This window comes from Artemia sp. Qi Xiang Cuo, chromosome 20 (assembly GCF_049724085.1).
Source record: "Artemia sp. Qi Xiang Cuo chromosome 20, ASM4972408v1, whole genome shotgun sequence".
Lineage (NCBI taxonomy): Eukaryota > Metazoa > Arthropoda > Branchiopoda > Anostraca > Artemiidae > Artemia > Artemia sp. Qi Xiang Cuo.
Window position 1 is genome coordinate 32,061,547 of NC_142813.1, and position 19,975 is coordinate 32,081,521.

A 19,975-nucleotide genomic window follows, 5' to 3' on the forward strand; every position below is an offset into this window, starting at 1 on the left:
TAGATCAGGGGTGGCCAACCCAAATTATCTTGCGGGCCACATTGGAAATGCATCATAACTCCGCGGGCCGCATATAAAATTATACATACCCATATTTGATTTAGACCTATTATAGATCTTTTTTGGAGTGACAAATTGAAAAGTAATGAAGTTTCATCAATTATGTTTACTATTATTTTTACATATAAACATAGATAATATAATAATAATAATGATACTAAATGCACATTTAAAAAAATATATAATACTAAAAATAAAAAATAACGAAATACAAAAATAAATCATAGAAAAATATTTATTTCACTAGGGAGATATTTGTTTATCCCCTTTTTCACTTAACTTTTGCAAGTCAATCTCAATTTGGGTGTTTGCACACCATAATTGGTGTTGAAGGTTGGTATCCGTTATGTTTTTTGCGTGTTTTGTGTTTGGTCAATTTCATTTTCGAAAAAAAAAAAAAAACGATTTGCAAGTGTGAGTTGAACCAAAAGCGCTCACAACTTTTTGTGCCAAATTTCTTAAATTGGATAGTTTTCCCTTTGTGACGTAAATGTTTAAAAAAATCTATTTTTGATTCTGAATTTTCAAACATGCGTTCTAATTCATTTTTGCACTGTATGTCAATCAGATCCATTTGGAAATATTCTTGGACAGACTAAATTTCATCATGAAAAGGAAATGAATATATTTCAAAAACTTTGGTGCATTTTTTCCAACTCTAAATTATTAAATCGGCTTTCAAAAAGCATCAGCAAGTTTTCTTATTTCTTTTGCATATTTGATATAATTGTTACATTTTGATTTCTTAAATTCTTTCAACAATAGAAAGTGGCGAGCATTATTAAATTTCCATAGTAATTCAAAACAATAATATTTTCTGAAATTCTCTCATGTGATTAAATGTATCAACTATGAGGTTATCTTTTCCTTGCAATGATATATTTAATTCATGGAGCTTATTGACAATATCCGCTAAAAAGCATAAATCCAATAACCACTCATCATTTCTTAATTCTGGCAAAGACCTTTGCTTGTCACTTATAAACAAATCAATTTCTTCTTGTAACTGATAAAATCGCTGTAAACATTTACCACAACTTAGCAATCTGACTCGGCTGAAGTACACAGAACCTAATTCTTTCAGAAAATCCTTAAATTGTCGATGCTCAAGTGCATTTGATCGAATATTCGGTAGGTTCTTAGCTTTCTAAGTGCAGAGAAGAATTTTTCTGCAGTAGGTGTATTGACAAGCAACGTTACAAGGACAGCCAAAAGAAGAAAAATATTTGGGTAATTCACTTTTCATAGCTCAACTTGCATAACATGATACATTGATAATACTTGGGGTATACAACATAACAATATAATACTTGGGCTATATACATCAATGAACAATATTGTTAAGAGTGAAACATCGAACCTGTAATATTCCAAGATGTGCGCGCATCATGAGGGCGCAGAATATAAAAGTTTGGTGAATCTTGCGGTTGGCCACCCCTGATCTAGATTATTCTTTATGATACACTAAACCTTATGATTAGTTCGATGTCTAGAACTATTAGGATCAATTTTTTGTTCAGGATATTCGTTTTTAGTAGAGGAATTTACGCTTAATGACTTCAATGGGGTTCTCTAATATTTCCGAATTTTCACCTTAATCCTAAGTGTTGGGGAAATTAGGCAGAAAAGGGCCTTTCCTAGGTTTTCTTATAATTATTAGGTCTCTGTGATGTGACATTCCCCGCCATAAAAGAAGAAGGAAAAACCTAGCAATATTGAACAGTAAAATCCTGAGAAGTTGGTAGGATTCTTTCAATAAAATGTATTCTTTCAAAAATAACTTAAGCAAATACTGTCTTGTCCATTAAAAAGAATGGGCGCTATGCCTAGAACCTATAAGGGTGTCTGAAATGCCTATAGTAATCTTAATAAGAATGTTTAACTCGCAAAGGAAATCAACTCTTCGCCATATTTAGTGCCCAGGTTAGAGCATAAGGGCCTAGTACCGACAATAATTCTAGAGCGGACTAAATGGGTCCAGGTAAAAGGACAAACGAACTAGGCAGCAGACAAACTGCCCGTTTTGCAGAGCTAGAAAGGTGCTTACAATTGCGATATGATCAAACAGATATACCTAGAAGGTTTGGCAGGTAAACGAAATGTTAACTGAGGGGTGGTAAGAGTCAAGCTATCCAGAGGGACACCAAAAAATAAAAATAAAACAAAACTAAAACATCAAAGAATTCTCCTAGCAAACTGATTTTACTTATGGATTTTATACCAAATTGTTACTAGCTACACAGTCAAACTACTTGACAGGTTCGCTAAAGATCGACTATTATGAATCTGTGGCAACCCCTGTAGAGGGGTCAGGGAAATCTAGCATTTTACTCAGTGCTTTATTTTGGTTTCACCCCCCCCCCCCGTCCAAAATTCCATTTTCGAGTGTGTGCCCCATGCAAACACGCATATACGCACAAGGAAAGGTAACGCCAAAAAATAGATTTAGCACGTTCACAAATTATTGATAATATAATTATTATCAATAATTCACAAAATATTGATTATGATGAAATTTTCACAAACTAATAGTACCTTCAATAAATGAATTTGGCAAATTAACATTTTAATTGTTTGCTTCCTCCTACTATCTATTATAAAATACTTATACTTTTTGAAGAAGTGTCTCCACCAGTTGAAATTACAATGAACTATTCACATAAATATTAAGACCTAACATTTTTGGCTGTCTATATAATGTTCCAAAACGAATTGTCGGATCACCAAAATACCATGCTCAGATGACATATTCTTGATAAATATGTCGGCCATATAAATGTCCGAATTCCTGTGCCTTAGCAAGCTCATACTTCTATGCACAGAAATCTCAATAGCCTGTGTATTAATTTAGTAACTAAAAAAATTATTGGAAAAGCAGAAGACAGAAAATCAAATGCTGAGAATATAATTACATCGACTTTTGTATGGTATGTTTCGTGCTAGATCAATGTATTAGCCCTCTCTCCCTCGCTTCCCAACCAAAGTAATGTATTTTAATCTTAGCTTAATGCCACCCGCTGTATTAGTCAATTTTAGAAAGGATTATTACGGATTACACGATATTCAGATCTTCATTATTTTTTCTTGTAGCGACATTAATTCTCCCGATTTTAGCTACCAAGCTAAGTCCACAGCGTACATTCCCACAGACTCAAATCCACTTAATTTTTTTTTTATAAAAACAGCAATTACTTACCTAGCAAAAATTCCCTCGTAAAAGAGACTAACAACTTCTGCTACGGATATACCAAGGAATCCAAGGAATGACAACTCGCTCGTGCATTTATCTAAAAAAGAAAACGAAAAAAGTTCTTTAGTTCTTTGATAACTACTACCTTTCAATGCAAAAAACATTAGCTTTACTTACAATGTAAAAACAAAATTTAAAAATGTTACTTCTCCACCTCTGTTTAATAATACTGTTATTGTGCCGCAACAGAACGTTCTAACCACATGTATTTTTAAAGTTTTGATGTACTTTTTAAAGTTAAAGTATTGATGTTTCACTAGCTAACTATGCGGACGACACCCTTGATATTAGTAGAACAGCGTTCGGAATTGAGGAAAATTAACGAATCCTCGATAGCAAATATAAACATAATAGTATTCGATTTAACGGAAGCAAGACTGATTTCTTGGTGTTTAATCTCTGCTCATATTGCCCGAAAAACGTTCAGCTGGGTGAACATGTTATTCAAGCATAAGATACACTGACGCACCTTGGTGTACCGATTGGGTCAAACCTTTGCTCCATGCGTCAACTTCTGAAAGATTTTTTTTTTTACCAGGAATTCTAGGAAATCATACGATTTACTAGTTGCATTGAAGTTCAAATTTAACCACTGTTTCTGATATTAAGGATATACAGAAATGTTTTAACAAGTGTGCGAAATATTTGCTACAGCTGCCACTCTGGACTAGCCAAAGCTCCCTATCCTCGAGGTATGGAGTTGCTAGTCCAGCGTCCACGGTGCATATAGGAAATGGGAGATATTGGAAGCAGATTATTCGTGAAAGTACCCATAAAATTGCCTTTACATATGTATATACATATTTCAAAACTAACCTGATTTGAAATGAAAATGATTAAAAGGTTACTGAAATACACGATTTAATTATATTCGAGTAAAGTAACAAGTATTCTAATTTAAAATCTACACCAGTTTTTGACTGTAGTAGCTGATTACTCTTGAGATACGAAAAAAAAACAAAAAAAAAAAAACAAAAAAAAAAAGATTCAAAAAAAAAAAAAAAAAAAAAAAAAAAAAACCCAGATAAAGTACCAGAATTTGGAAATAGACTTTGAATAATCCAATCCGGTCGCCAAATTGTCAATTTTCCTTTTAGTAAGTGTTGCTTTGATGGGATGGCTGTCGAAAGAATGCCATCTTGGAATATTAATCTGGGCAGTTGATAGGGCTCAAGCTTCGCATTAAATGGCGATCTTACATCCCTCCTCTCAAACAGCTCAGGATGATTGCATACCTAAAAACGCAAACGAATTGATCACAAAAAAATACTATTGGTATAACTGTATTAGTTGGTATTAGCATTATTCTACTACTTGATAACCTTATTTCACTTTTTTTTTCTTTTTTTTTATGGTGTTATGGTTTTTCCAAGTCAGAGTAGCCTTCTTTAGTCCTCTCTCATTCTAAGTTACTTCGTTTTTTTTCTTTTTCTTGGTAGTTGAGTTGTTTTTGTCATTTGGTGTATAATAAAATTTATTTGATAACAGCTAGCCGTAGCTTCGTGCTTAGCTCTCTGATGGCTCCGTTTAGATATTTCTATCTATTTATTTTCCATATATTATTTTCATGTGTATTTAATTATACATGACACGGCGAATTTAGAAATAATAATAATAATAAAGGAATCTGATCTCACCTACTCAAATCAAACAAAGTTGATAATTTGGACCCCCGAATGTATGGTGCATTTGTACAGCTGAACAATTCTGACTTAGCGTCTGGATAATTCTGAATTATATTCATAATTCTAAAAGATGACATCTCAATGCTCACGGCAGTTGAAGGTTTATGGAGGAGTCAGACATTCGCTAACGGATTTTCCTGCATTCTAATTTAACTAATTCTTCTCGCAGGTATATTGGAGTTTAAAGAATCATTAGATACTATTTGAGAAAAGACCTCAAAGAACTCGACTCCATTTTTTTTTGGTTGGAGCCTCCCGATCTCCAGAGGCTAGAGGGCCAGGGCATCCCTGAGACAAAGGAATAACAGCTTTATTCAATATAGATATTGAGGAATATCTCCCAAGGTCGTTCAGATAGACTTACAAATATGGTATTTAAAAATCTTAGCTCTAGATAAAAAACAACGGTCAACATATACGTCAACCTAAACAGATTATACAGGAGGATAAAGTATGTATATACACAGATGCATGTTAAGAAAACAAAATATCATTTCGAGCTTTCGACCCTATATATACGGCACCATGTTTAAAAGGGTCAAAATAAAAAATCAGCAGTTTAAACAGGATCCTTTGGCCCTTTTCCCATTCAAACATTTGGTTTTCAACCCGTTTCAGTTGTTTTTCGTTGGTTGGCATTTAGTCAAAAAGGTCTACACGAAGAAAACCAAGGTGAATAATAAAAGACTACAAAACCGAACCAGATCTTAGACATTCATTCATTATTTTTTGGAAGCATAGATATGACTTCTGATGTAATTCATTCTAGAATTTAAAATTTGTAACTTAATTGCCTTTTCTTGTAACTTATTGCGCACAACCTATTGCGTTTTTTTTTTTTTTTTTACAAATTGTAAGGACTATTCATTCTTGTTAGACTTCCTTCTTTTTTTAGTATTAAGAATTGATTTTGAAAGACCACAAACAAAACGCATCGATAGCACACCAAAAGCGTTGCCAATCTTTCTCGAGGTTCCAGTCATCTAAGGAAGTGCATGTTGAAACTTCCCTTCGACTTTTAGAAAGATGCTATACATTCTGGCTACATATGCCCACAAAAAAGGCACCCACCATAGATAGTTTCTTGGCCTCGCAAAATGTGCTATGCACAGATTGTACACTCAGGGCGCACTAAAGAACTTTAAAATCTGAGATATGTTTTATAATCTTCTTGATTGCTTTGCCATCTTACGGGTGCCATTTAATTTCATCAGTATTTCAAAACTAAACTCAATTTCTAAGGCATCTCTTTTTTCTTACTTGCTAGTTCTCCCTTAACTTCAACTTCCAATAAATGGTTTTAGATTTTCCAGTGTATTATTGGACATTTCGATGTACTTTCAAAACAACCTGGCCTATACAAGATTTTACAGTTCAATGTAACAAGATAATTTTTTAAGACAATGTATTTAAAAAATGAGCTGCTCCCCCAGAAAAATACTTTTCTTTAACCTGTTTGGAAAACAAAGACATTAACACAGAACGCGTTAGGCACAGAGGCTAGCTCTCAGGATATTCTAGATGCATTATCTACTTAGAATGGATGTGTTTTCTTCCACATCCAAGATAGTACATAACAGACAGAGGGTTAATTCCCCTCGCAAATTAATGTTTTTCCACAGAACTTCGTTATTTCCAAAATAAATAATTCAGATAACTCATGGTAGCATACTGGATTGATCTCTGCTTGGCAATACTGGGGTGCAATCCTAGCTGCTACCGGGCCGACAGGAAAAGAGATCCGTCAGCTGAATAGATTCCCACTAATTACTTACTGATGCCCTATGCGCCACAGATGGCACAGGAGGAATTATTTATTATTATTATGATTTAGATCGTAAAAAAAAAAAAAAAAAAATAATGTCCAACCCTACTATTTTCCGTAGCCCAACACTAAAATTTTCCTTGAAAAACAATTCAATGCTGATGATTCTAGTTCCTGCAAGGCCGTATCCAGGGGGGGGGGGTAACGGGTTTAAACCCCCCGTAACAACAAGGTAAACGTAACAAAATGCATATAAAAAATTTGTGATGCTTTTTTTGAAGTTTCTCTTTGTAAAGCCCCCCCCCCCAACAAAACTCCTGGATACGCCCTCAGGCTCCCGTCAAATTTTCTGGTGTTCAGCCAGTTTACCGTTACCGTTCCGACTGATCAATTTATCAAGTATTATCGGGCTTTGTAGATACTACAGTAGAGATTATGCAACTAGCTCATGCGAATTTGTTTTATACGACAGATCACAGCAATATTAGTAATAACTGTGTCAGTAACGACACAGTAATGACAGATCAGGTAAATAAACAGAGAAAGAAACAAAACATAGGACTTTGTCCCCATCTAACATTCAATACTGTTAAGGGAAAAAAGAAGAAGAAGAATACCTTCCGAAGCTGCATAACAATATTCATTAAATTAGAAGTAGCAGAAGAGGCCACTGAAGTGCTCTGTCCAGAATAAAGCAAGTCTTCAATTTTGATCTTCTGTTTCACCGCTATAAAATGTCATAGAAAGATATTAAGGAGAAAAAATTAAAAAAACAGTAAATTTCAGGCCTTGTTTGGTAAAATTACTTCCTATTTAACTAAAGTGCGATAAGAACTCCTAATTTTCAGATCTTATTCTTTGATTGAAAACATACGAAAATAAAATAGAAAGGTTTCTAATAACTGAAGTTATTATAATAAGTTCATCTAAAAACAAAACAAGTAAAGATTGGGTCATCGGGATCCATACGAGTAACCCTTTAAACAGGCGCAGAAAGGTTTGACCCTAAGAGAGGAGCGGAAGGGGGAGTAGAGTAATTTTTCTGTGAGTGGGTCAAAAATATGATGAAATTATATCTTAGGCCCAAGGTTTTTTTTTTATTTTCGGGAATGGGAAGGGGTTCTGTGGGGCAATCTTGGGGAAGAGGGGCGTCTCCCATATCCCCACCTGTGCTAGTATACCCTTGGGCTATGTCAACTCCTTTTCGTTCACCTTTTAATTCTGCATTAAAGGACTACCTTATAAGGTCTACATCACAGCTAAAACAGCTTATTTCATTCCCAAAAACATATACACCATACTTCTAAATATCATTTATTCCATTGTTTATAAGAATAAAAAGCCAAGTCAATCGAAATGATTTTGAATTTTCTCACAAGTAAATCTGTAAATAATTCAAATTCCATCAATTCATTTGTCTGCAACCTCTCTAACTTTGGCTCAACACGCTCATATTGAATATATATGAAACCAAGATAATGTTAAATTCACTACTTGGTATTATAACATCAGTGATTTACTGGGACCAGGACCTAGTCTGGGATCATGCGACCTTGCACCTAAGAGCTAAGTAGGGCAAAAATAAGTCTCTCTCTCTGTGTTCAACGTAATATCTTTGAAGGTTGAGTATTTGACACCCCTTTTCCCTTAACCCTCCAAAAAAAACGACATTACGCTAGAAACTGTTCAGTGTTTCAAAGGCAAAAATCGTCAAAATATCCTTTCCCATAGCTAACCGCGCCCCTTGACCAGTCATGGGGAACGGGCTTGTATATGGATATAAGAATCAAGTACGTTTATTGGATCCTTCTGAACCTGGGCAGAATTGGACCATAGGAGCCGGGACCCTCCAATCTACTACATCTTGTTTAAACCGAAAATATATAAGAACTTTTCAGCCTCGGTACAAACGTGAATTCTAAAGTGTAAGTTGTAGACTGACTTGGCGCGAAAAAAGTCCCCGACTCGGTGCGAAACCGACGTAAGTCTTGATTCAGTGTAAAAACGAGCCAAGTCCAAGTTGTACTTAGTCTGTCCTTCAGCCTGTTTTTTTAGATTTAATGTAGGCGAAAAGACAGCACTTATAGTCCAAACAAGGTTGAAGAATGAGGAAGAGCTTTCGGCCGCGCAAAACTTTTCCTGAAACTGAAAGGGCTTGAATGTTTAATATTACTTTGACAAAATTCAATTTCTCCTGTATTTCTCCAAATGCGTAACATTTTAAAAGGGATAGCTCTTTGAAATTTTAAAGCTATCCCCCATCACCACCTAAAAGCCACTGGATTACAGTAGGTATATAATAAAAAGATAATATTTTAGTCCCAAAGCTTTGGTTTCTTAGGTATCGATTTGGGACACTATAAAATTGATACTTTAGTGTTATGACTAAACAGAGAAAAAAATAATCTGTATACAAAAAGTGAACTATGCATCTAACTGTTGCAGCAAACTACTACAACTGTTACAAATGTGAATTGGCGTTTGACCATTTAGCAAACTTTAAAAAGCACCGAAAGCAAACTTTAGAAAGCCAATTTTATTTCACATCATAATAAAAGAACAAAAATAAACGAAATCCCATCTTAGCGAAGGCTTAATTTTTATGTAATATTTCCTTCTTCCAATAACATGTTCGATACTGGAAAAATCTACTTACCAATATATAAGGCCTTCTGTCTCGACGTAAGGGGGCAGTATAACATAATTTCAATCTTCTCGGAGAGTTCATTTTCCACATCTTTTTTGATTCGACGCAACATAAATGGCTTTAAGATCAAGTGAAGTCTTGTCAGATGCTCTGTAAAGTAAGAAAAACCCAATTAGTTATAACCATTTAATCTTTACAAACCATGTAAAGCTTTTTTTTTCATACACTTTCATAGAAGCTTGGTAGACAATCCAAATGGAAATCTCTATAAGAATCACCAATAGGATCTTTTTAAAATTGTTCAGATTCTAATAAGGAAGAATTCGGGAAGGAGTTTTCAAAGCCAAATATAATAAAAAGACACGTTAAAATGTAAAAACATTTCGATAGTTCAGCCAATGAAAAGGTATCTTTTCTGAAGAACCAGCGCCATCTTATCCACAACAGGATGAGTATAGGTCATTCAAGATTCGAAGGTAGTGGGAACTTCACATGAAGGAGCCAAGAAGGAAGCTCTAAAAAGATTGGGATAAAGGTGAAGCGTACGTGGCTGTGTTGGCCTCGGTGGCCTAGTACTGTGGTGAGTCGTTAGGGTCATCTTTTCATGTATTTTAGCATATAAACTGTTAGTAAAACATTAATATGTACGAACAATCTTGTGTGTTGCTAACCTTGCTACAAACAACCTTAAACCATTGTTTTCATTACTGAACTCATCGCAGCGTTAAGCTGACACTGACGAATAGGCTTTTTCCGTCCCGCCCTATCTAAATATTCTGGCTTAGATTGCACACGGCAGCGATCACATAGCAGCTGATATGCACCAAGATCACAACCATTTTCATAGTTCTGTATTATTGGGGTCAAATCGTGGTTTTAAAGCCTAGACATAGCGTGATTATCCGCCAAGCCCATGAAACGTCCGTGACTAAGTCAAAGGTTTTTTATACGGCAGTTTGTAAGTTTCTTTGCCAATTTTTCCTACACCCACTAATCTCCCAGCATGCACCTCCTTTGCAAATCTTACACAGTGTTTCTTAACTGAATAAATCCGTGTACCTGTCCATAACATAAAAGAGTCTTACATTAATAATTTGCCAGTAAATGCGCTGCAGCCCCAAATCTTTAGTTTTATTCTTTTTTTCTTTGTTTTCATTGTTAGGGGTTTACTGCGAGACAAAGGTTAGCGTCTAAACTCTGTAGTCCTTACAGGAATTGCGGACCTCAGGCCGGATCATTACATACGAAGTTACATTTTTAGAAAGCAGCGCATAGTTTTTTCCTGAGGCCAAAAGGTAGTTTATCTCTTGCCTTTAGCAAGAGCCCATAGTGCGTGAGTTGAAGCGAAGTTTTATAACATATGTCGGAGGGGCCTGTGTACGTCGTTCCACCAATCTTTCATTTCTCTGACTTTCCGCGGGGAAAGCTCTGTTCTAGCAGGCAATCAAGCAGAAAGAAAAGCTCTCAAGGTTTGTAATGGTTCCCTGGTCTTACATCCAGGAGGTCTTCTTAAGACTACTAAATACAAAAATTCACACATCCCAATCAAGTTGTCAGTTAAGTTTCTGCTTTTGAGACTGAGTAAACGGCATGAGCTCAGTAATGTGGAAGAGAACATGTGTCTCCTAAATTTTAATCCCCACTCCCACTCCTAATGATTTATCAGAATGATAGGCAAATGGCATCTTATGCAAATCAGAAGCGTGCAACATTGTCAATCTGTGGGATTGGAGACAGGAGGCAAGGAGTAGACCCAGGACCCTTGAACCCCCTTTCCCATCAAGACAGGTTGGCATGTTGTACTTTCTTTGAATCCAAATACCGCAAGATTTTCGATTTGTGTCAGTGAAGTCATAGTGGCCGTGCAGCATCTCCACCAGCTCAAGCCCTTGAACAGTTAAACTTTTAGCAGAAAGAAAACCCTCTTTTTGCTACCCCCAATCCCCTCTCGATATAATATGAGACAAATATCAGTAAATCCAACTGCACACGTTTATAAAATACAGATTACTGAAAAAAAGGATTAAATCAATTGATACAACTGATGAATAAGTGAAGAAATGCAGTCTAATATATAACGAGAGCAAATTCAGACTGCATTAGGTAATTCAATTTTGTTAAATGTAGATTAAACACAATTTGCAACATAAAGCATGCCTCGTAAACTTCTTTGAAGCTGAGTCACTGAATTATCTATAATCAAAAAGTTCGTGGTAACGAACCATGAGTAAGGAGCGACCCGGCTCAATAGTAACCGACTCTCTAAAAAAACAGAATTTTGATACCAATAAACATATCAAAAGAATTAGCTTATTATGCTCATTCCAAATATATAAGATTCATTAAGCCAAGAGTTAACCATAAAAGGCTACGAGTCTGCGAAAATTTGCCGGATTTCCAAAAATGAGGGGAAACACCCCCTAAAAGTAAAAGTATCTTACTGAAAATCACGCCATCAGATTCAGTGTATCAGAGAACCTTCCTGTAGAGGTTTCAAGCTGCTATATGGAAAAATGTGAAATTTTGTAATCTTTGTCAGAAGAAAGATTGATCGTATTGAACCAATGGTCCTAGGACACCAGGAGAGGGCTCATTTGAAGGGAAACTAAAAGTGCTAGTGCTCTTTTTAAGAAACCTTTTTAAGTAACCACCCTCCTACTCCCCCCTTTCCCCAAAAAGATCCGATCAAAATTTTGAGACAGCCATTTTATTCAGCATAGTTGAAAAGTCCCAAAACTATGCCTTTAGAGATAACACGACCACTCCCTCCCCATTTATAACCATTTGGTTATAAAATTGGTTTATTGTTTACGTATAGTATTTGTTATTGGGAAGTATACAGACATTTTTCGGCGAGTGGGGGGGGGGGTTTCTTGGGGTGGGTTTCCGTGTAGATGATTTTCCGTGTTGAGGGAAATTTCTAGTTGCGAACTTCCCAGGGTAAATTTTACATAGGTGAATTTGACAGAAAATCCTATAAGAGATTTTTTTATTTGTCTTACTTTCTCTTCACCTATTCAATTTTGCATGCTGAGATCACTGTGGAGAAATTTAACTAGTAGGGTCATAATAAAAATATTTGTCTCCTATAGTCTCGGCGCGTATAAAAGCCCCTCTCATTTTCTCTCCCATCAACGATCCAGTGCATATTTGTCAGTCACTAAATAATGGTGCAAATTTGGATTCTTCATCATTGCGAACGCAGAAAGAAATGGAGTTTATATATTTTGCGCGCACGTGCATATTACGAAGTGAAATTTTAAGAATTGTGAAATCAACAGAAATCCCAACTAAGGAAAATAAACTAGCAAGCACTTATTTTAGTCTTGTTTGTTTAAATATTTGATTATCTCCTTTTTGAACAAAGAGGCAAATATTTAGAAACTAGTATTTTATTATCTCCTTAATGAGCTCCTCAGTACTACCGAAAATAAAAATCAAACCAATATCAATAAACATATGCGAAAAAAAAGGATGTGAATAAATTTAATTTAGCTGCAAGTCTGCATTCATGCCGACAACAGAATTTCCCTTTGAGAAAAAACTGATAATACTATAGAACTGAAATATCAATGCGAAGCGCCAAATTTCCTAATCAAATGTCATCACTTTATGGCATTGTTCAAATAAAACCTATTTTAACCTTGATTATCCTTATAAATTCATTTTTTTTCTTTTTCCATTCTTAAACCAATATTACAAAAAGAATAAAGTTTTGTTCATAACACTATAAAAGATCCTCATGACCTCCGGAAAAAGTTGTGTAGTTGGTGTAATTTTTTTTCTTAGTTATTGATAAATATAGTTTTGCCATTTCTATTTTTTCTAAGAGTAGGGTTTTCTATCAGTCCAAAATTAGGATTTCATGCGACAATAGATTTTATTTTCAAAGCAAGAAGGAAATTCTCACCCCAGAGCCCTGAAGCAAGGGCTGTAAGTTATGCCGTAGGGGCTTTTTATGGAATGAGTGGTTACATAAATCTCAGATGGGGCTCTTTCTAATCAAATGTCATCATATTATAGCATCGTTCAAATAAAACTTATTTTTACTTTGATTATCCTTATAAATTCATTCTTTGTTTCCCTTTCCATTCTCAAGCCAATGTTACTTTTGCATTATTACAGCCATACCAATCATTTTCCTTTTTATCTCTTCAACGTATTGCATTGTTCCTTATCCCCTAGACGCTCGACTCCTCTTATTTCTTTTCTGGTCTCCAGGCTGTGAATACCGATGCCCCGCGCGTGGCTACTCATGAAAACATCTAATATCGCGTGTGTTTCTCTTGTTTATATGTTCTCCGGAGCAGTCGCATCTCGGTCCGGCATTGTCTAATGGTTGAGATAGGGAATGATAATACTGTTTATATCTCTCTACAGTGGCGGAGATGTTCCGGAGGAAATTTTCAGCGTTTTTTGATTTCTGGGAAATAATTTGCAGAGAAGGGAAGATTTCCGAAGTGATCGGAAAAACGATTAGAACTGAAAGTCTTTTTCAAATGAAAGTATGCTAATGAGAATTTTTCAGGCTGAATCTTCTGAAATAAATCTTACGGAGGGGGGGTGTCAGCGAGGGTGAAATTGTCCGGAAGGAATTTTACAAGGGGGATGCATTTTACCTGGAAGGAACCTTCCACGGAGGGTGAGCCAAATTTACCGGCATTATTTGAAAAACGATCAGATATTAAATTAAAAAAAAAAAAAAAACTAATTTTTTCAACTGAAATTAAGAAGCAACATTAAAACTCAAAACGAACAGAAATTATTTCGTATATGATGGGGTTGCCCCCTGCCTTAATACATTACTCTTTATGCTAAAGTTTGACTGTTTGTCCCATTTTTTTTTAGAACGACTCCTGAAACACACGGGCTGTTTAATTAGAATAGGAAGCTTTTTTTAAAAGTGCTAAAAATTTAAGCGTGAAGAGCAAGGTATTAAGGAGGACAACCCCTTTAGATATGAAATAATTTCTGTTCATTTTGAATGTTAATATTGCTCCTTACTTTCAGTTGAAAAAACTTGTTTTGTTTTTTTTATTTAATCCAAGCAGAATCTGTGCTGAAAAAATATTTGCCCTGATTTTTTGGTCGTCAAACTATAAAGGCTTAGGAATCGGACTTCAATTATAACGCACGAATGCAAGCTTCAACATCAATCTTGCTATTAAATAATTTTTGTAGGTATATCCTTTCGCCAATAGAAGAGAAAAACGTTGAATATTTTGGAGACTTTCCTGCCAAATTTCATACTTTACATGTCTGAGTTTGGCAAAATCAAGTGAGAACTACGGCATTACTTTTTATATGAGTAGAAATCTGTTTGCTTTATTACTTTTCATCACAACAAACAAGCCTATTATACTCGCCTCAAGCATATTTCCCACCTTCCTATAAAAGATGCTCAACTGAGTTGTTAGTCTTTCGAAAAACGTGGGCAAAAACGTACGCAAAATAATAGGGTATCTAAAATTCACTACTTCACATAGCAAAATGATGATCCATTATTCAACAATTCAGAGATCAATTTGACCTAGTCTACAAATATTTAGTTAGGCATAACTAAATATTGGCAGTGAACCAGTGGTGAATCACCACTCTGACCTTAGAAATAAAATGGGAAAAATAAGCTTGGTCCGATAGTAATTGTTCAATAATCATTTATTAATTACACTTGGGCGTAGGTTACAAATAGTCTTACTTACTTTCATCTATATTTTTAGTTCCTTTGGCCTCGGCTGTACTTTCTATATCCTTTGAAAACCATTCGCTAAATTCATCATGAGAATCAAATAATGTTGGCATGATAAAATGGAGGAGTGCCCATAATTCAGCCATGTTATTCTGTATAGGCGTTCCAGAGAGAAGAAGACGGTTTCTGCAATTGAACCCAAGAAGTGTCTTCCATCGTGCACTGCAAAATATTTAAAGTAAAATTACGTACACAAATTCTGTAAACCTCTTTAAATATGCGTAGCGATTCAACAGAGAAAGGCGTTAAAACTAATCCGTCAGTGACTTCAAACCAATGGAGGCTATATTGGGAAGTCAATTACTATTTCAAACTTACAGCATTGTTAGTCTGAATAGGGTTAACAAATCAGTCGTGTCAGATACGCGAAAAACTACAAGAAAAACTGTAGAAAGGGAAGCACTGCCGAGGAGAGGAGTAGGATATTTGTCCATTTTCATCGAAGTAGGGTTTTCAATTGAACATTCTAAAAGATAAGCGATTGAAATTTTTGCTTAAAAAATCGATTTCGCTATATATTTGAGGAGAGAGAATTTCATAGGAAGGAAAAAGTCACGAAAATAAGCTATTTATATAAACAATAAAAATAAAATATTGGTCACCCCCCCCCCTACAAAAGCTTCTACTTCCCTTTTTAATATTTAAATTTGCTACAGATTTTCATTAGAGGATCTTTTTTTTTCGCTTTATAAAAGACATGATTTTGTGCAGATTAATAGTGTAACAATAATGTTGGACAATAAGTTATAAATCCTAGCAGCTAGTGTTAATAATAATAGAAATACAATGGTATTGGTTTGACTTTACTCTAATTAGCCATGGCTCTCAAGCTGCAAAATGATTTCAGATTTCAATACCGCAATATTAGCCTCAAATTTGAAATTAACAAATCCTTAATTACCACCATTGGAGAGAACCAAACACGATTGTGAAATACGTACTTTATGTGTTTGATGTTCAACTTCTATATTCCAATATTGGACTCAGACTTACCATGAGCGATATCACAAATCATTAAGTGGTAACTTTAGTCAGAGTTAGACCAATAGGTACATATTTGTGAAATATGCACCTAGTTTGATTTTGTTTTGAGCTTCTTTATTTCAATTTTAGCCTCATTTTTGTAATCATTAAGCTCAAAACCCTTGAATACCGATTTTGTTAGAAATCAAGATATACTACAAAAATGTACTTAGTATCTTTTGATTTGAGACATTCATGCTAGAGTCTTAGGGGTATTAAATCAATAATATTTACTTATTTAGGACCATCTCCTAAATTACTATTGAAGAACGATCATGAGTCGAAACAGATATGTGCTGGTGTGTGCAAAGGTAAGGACAAGGATTGTAGAAGTCATTTGGGGTTTTGAAGACTGTAATTTATGGCTCCCCCCCCCTGGGGCTGCATATATCAAGTCACCCGTGGAAGCACATTTTTTTATTTTTTTTTGACAGTTACGATTAAAACGGATCTGTTAGGATTTTGATCCGATGCCATGCGACACTGCAGGGGCAATAAGAGCATTGATGGGGTGGCCGGTTACCCTCCTGTCGGTTCGGGTCCTTGAAAAGATACTACAACTCAAAATTAGCTATCAAATGAACCTCGTTCTAACATTATACGGCCATACATTTTATGTGATAACTACTGAAAACAAAAAATAATGCATGGGAGAGACGTCACTCTTTACTAAGTCCATGCTATTGTGTTGACTATGATTAAAATTATTAAAGCCAAAGAGAGTGGAGCATGCATCGGGTCAAACTAAAAAAAAAAAGCTTATAGGAGTTGTACCACAAGTAATTAGCCCGCCTTTTTTCACCCATATGGCTGATTATATGACTTTTATTATAAAGTTCTGTAATTAAAACCAAATTTTACGTATAAAGCATGGAAATTTACGGTTTTTCAGTGATGGATGAGGTTTCTTCTTTTCTTTGCCATACAGTATAAACTCCAATTTAGAACATCGGGTCATTCTTTCCAATGGCGATGAAATGAAGAGATTAATACAAACCAATATATTAATTGCAAGGTTACTTAGACCCATACTGGCAGACGCCCGACGGTGTTGCTGATCGTTCTCTTGGATGTGATCCCTTTTTTAGTCTTATCACGTCCCCTAATCTTGAATTGAGTCAACTTTACAAAAGTTTTACAGTGAAGACGTATGAACACGAAACTTCCTCCGCATCTATTTTGATCAAAATGACAGCCATTTTTTTCGGTGATACTTGTCCCAGGTCCAGATTTAGGGGAATATTTCTTCTGGAGGCAAGAAGCTGGATTGATCCCAAAAACAAAAAATATACATTTATTATCCTAAATATCTTGATCAACAGGTATTTTAATCTTTGTAAGATTCTTCTTAAAGGAGGGGCCCCAGGGCACATCATCAATGCAGGGACCCAGAACAATTCATCAAGGGAGGAGTCCCCAAAGCCTCCTTTTGCAGATCAACCGTCTAAAATCCCAACATAGGTCCCGCACTGTACATTTTAGTAAACTATTGCTTGAATTTAATATATTGCACGGAAATTGCATTATATGTCGACTTTAGAGATGGTCACAACAGCCAGAACAAATATTAACTATAAATTACCTAGCACTAGATTTGATAGCTTGAGCTTCATCCAAAATCATATATTGCCATTTGATGCGTTGAAAATACTTATAATCCGAGACAATCATCTGGTAAGAAGCGATTACTACATGAAAAGTGGATTCTTTTGTATGAAGGTTCTTCCTGGACCAAAACTGACGAAGGATTTTTCGCTCCTGAAATGACAATTATTTTATCAGGCTGGAGAGTAGAAGGGATCTTTGGTTTATTCCTATCCTGCCTTTTCCTTAACTTCATTCCTACTATTAATCACTAATCAAAGTTGAAAAGACTATAGCTAATTTCTATTCAATGCAATTTTTAATCGATAGGAAGAATACCACCCTGTGTGTAAAGCACTGTATAAAGATATAAGACAGTATGATCATTCCCTATCTCAATCATTCCCATTATACAAACCCGGACCGAGATGCAAGTGCTACGGAGAACACTTAAAGAATTATAGACACAAGCGACATTCGACTTATTCACAGGTAGACATGTCAGATTTCTCTTGAACGCGAAACTTGGCTTCAACGTTGTAACACTAAATTTAAAGAATCTAATTTTAAACTGATTTATTCCAATACATATATAAAAATCAGTAATTAGTAGTGCAATGTTACTATTAGATGTTTTTAGGAATTACAAGTAGGTAGCAATCTCGAGTTGGTTTCAAAGGCATTTTGAGAAAGTTTCTGCCAAAATACGTGTTCCAGGGTATTTGGACCGCTGATGGCAGATAAGATGAGAGGAGCTGTTTGTACGCGCCGATATATATATATATATATATATATATATATATATATATATATATATATATATATATATATATATATATACTACGAAAATTTTACAAAAAAGAGTTTTTAAAGAAAAGTAAAGGCCATATTAGTAAAGTTTAAAAAATCGTTTAGAAATTGTGCCGTGAAAAGCCTAAGATTATACAGACTCAGCGGTAAGAAATGTCCTTTTATTTATTTTCTGGTAAACAAACTGGAAGAATATTTTATAACACGAGCTTTTCTAGCGTAAAGCCCCGTAAAATTTTGGATCTGCCACAAAAATGATTGATGTCCTTAATTTTCTGAAAAATCACGAAAAACAATTTTCTTCAATTTTCTGAGGAATTTCACGAGAAATACTTCTTAATAGAAGCTTGGTACTTTCTTGGATAGGGCTATTCCATCGGTTATTAGAAGAAAAACAAAGATCCTATATCAAATTTCGAATGACATTTTTATGACCCAAAAAAGAGCATTAACGAGGAAAAATTATGAAACTTAAATGGAACTTAAATGGAAATTAAAGGGAACATTTTTCCTTACCAATAAAAAGAAACAAAAAGAAGAAGTTTTCACGCTCCATGGCGCAGTATTACTATCTAAAACCGCAGATTATTGTGAAACCTAATAGATAATCTGTGCTAAAACTGTTAGGTTGCCCCTCTGGGGTAAAAAATTTTGCGGCAAATTTCAAATAGTCCCACCACTTCGTGCATCCCTCTCCAGTATGAAATTCTGGCTAAATATATATAATCAACTAAGTGCTAAATAAGCTAAGTATATATAAATATATGTAATCAACCCCCCTTTTTAGAAATTCTACATAAGCAAACCACTTCGCTGGCTCACCAGGTTTCTTTCTGCTTTCGCAATTACGAATAATACAAATTCACACCATTATTCAGTGAATGACGAAGTTACACTGACCCGCTGATGACAGAGTAGATGGGAGGAGCTGTTTGTACATGCTGAGGATGTAGTGCCAAAAATCAATAAGCTTTGATCTTATTGTTACGTTATTTACATACAGTGGTGTAAAGGGTCCGGAAAAATACCCGTAGTTCAAAACGCAGTTACAAATAAACAAATAAAGAAAAAGACACAAATTTTATCTGTGAACAGAAAAACACTATGCCATTTTACATCACTTAATTTAAAAGAATACGTCAGATAAATTGTGAAACACATTATTGAAACATTGACGCAAGCTTACTTAGAAGTCCACGAGTAGTTCTTTGTGCTATTTGCGGTGGACGCATTTTACCGTTTCCAGTGGGTATATTTGTCATTTTGTAAGGATTTATAAGATGTTCTTTGAGCAGGATTCTTCATAATCCTGACCCTCGCAGAGGAGCTGCTGGTTTTCAGGTGCAGGGTTTGAGGCGGATTCGAAAAAAAAAGGTTTCCCGTGTTCAACCCAGCAAAACTT

The 19,975-nt window shown here is 35.1% G+C and overlaps 1 protein-coding gene across 1 annotated transcript in view; it reads right to left on the minus strand.

Moving 5' to 3' along the window:
* Nucleotides 1-19,425, minus strand: part of LOC148940102 (chromatin-remodeling ATPase INO80-like) — a gene marked incomplete at its 5' end in the record, with an annotated part of 70,721 nt that extends 51,296 nt beyond the window's left edge. Inside the window, 7 exons of the mRNA XM_089106074.1 lie at nt 3,257-3,347; nt 4,344-4,545; nt 7,378-7,487; nt 9,417-9,557; nt 15,110-15,318; nt 17,762-17,937; nt 19,396-19,425. Coding sequence (XP_088962200.1) covers nt 3,257-3,347; nt 4,344-4,545; nt 7,378-7,487; nt 9,417-9,557; nt 15,110-15,318; nt 17,762-17,937; nt 19,396-19,425 — 959 coding nt within the window. The remainder of the gene's footprint in view (nt 1-3,256; nt 3,348-4,343; nt 4,546-7,377; nt 7,488-9,416; nt 9,558-15,109; nt 15,319-17,761; nt 17,938-19,395) is intronic.
* Nucleotides 19,426-19,975: the final 550 nt, after the last annotated feature.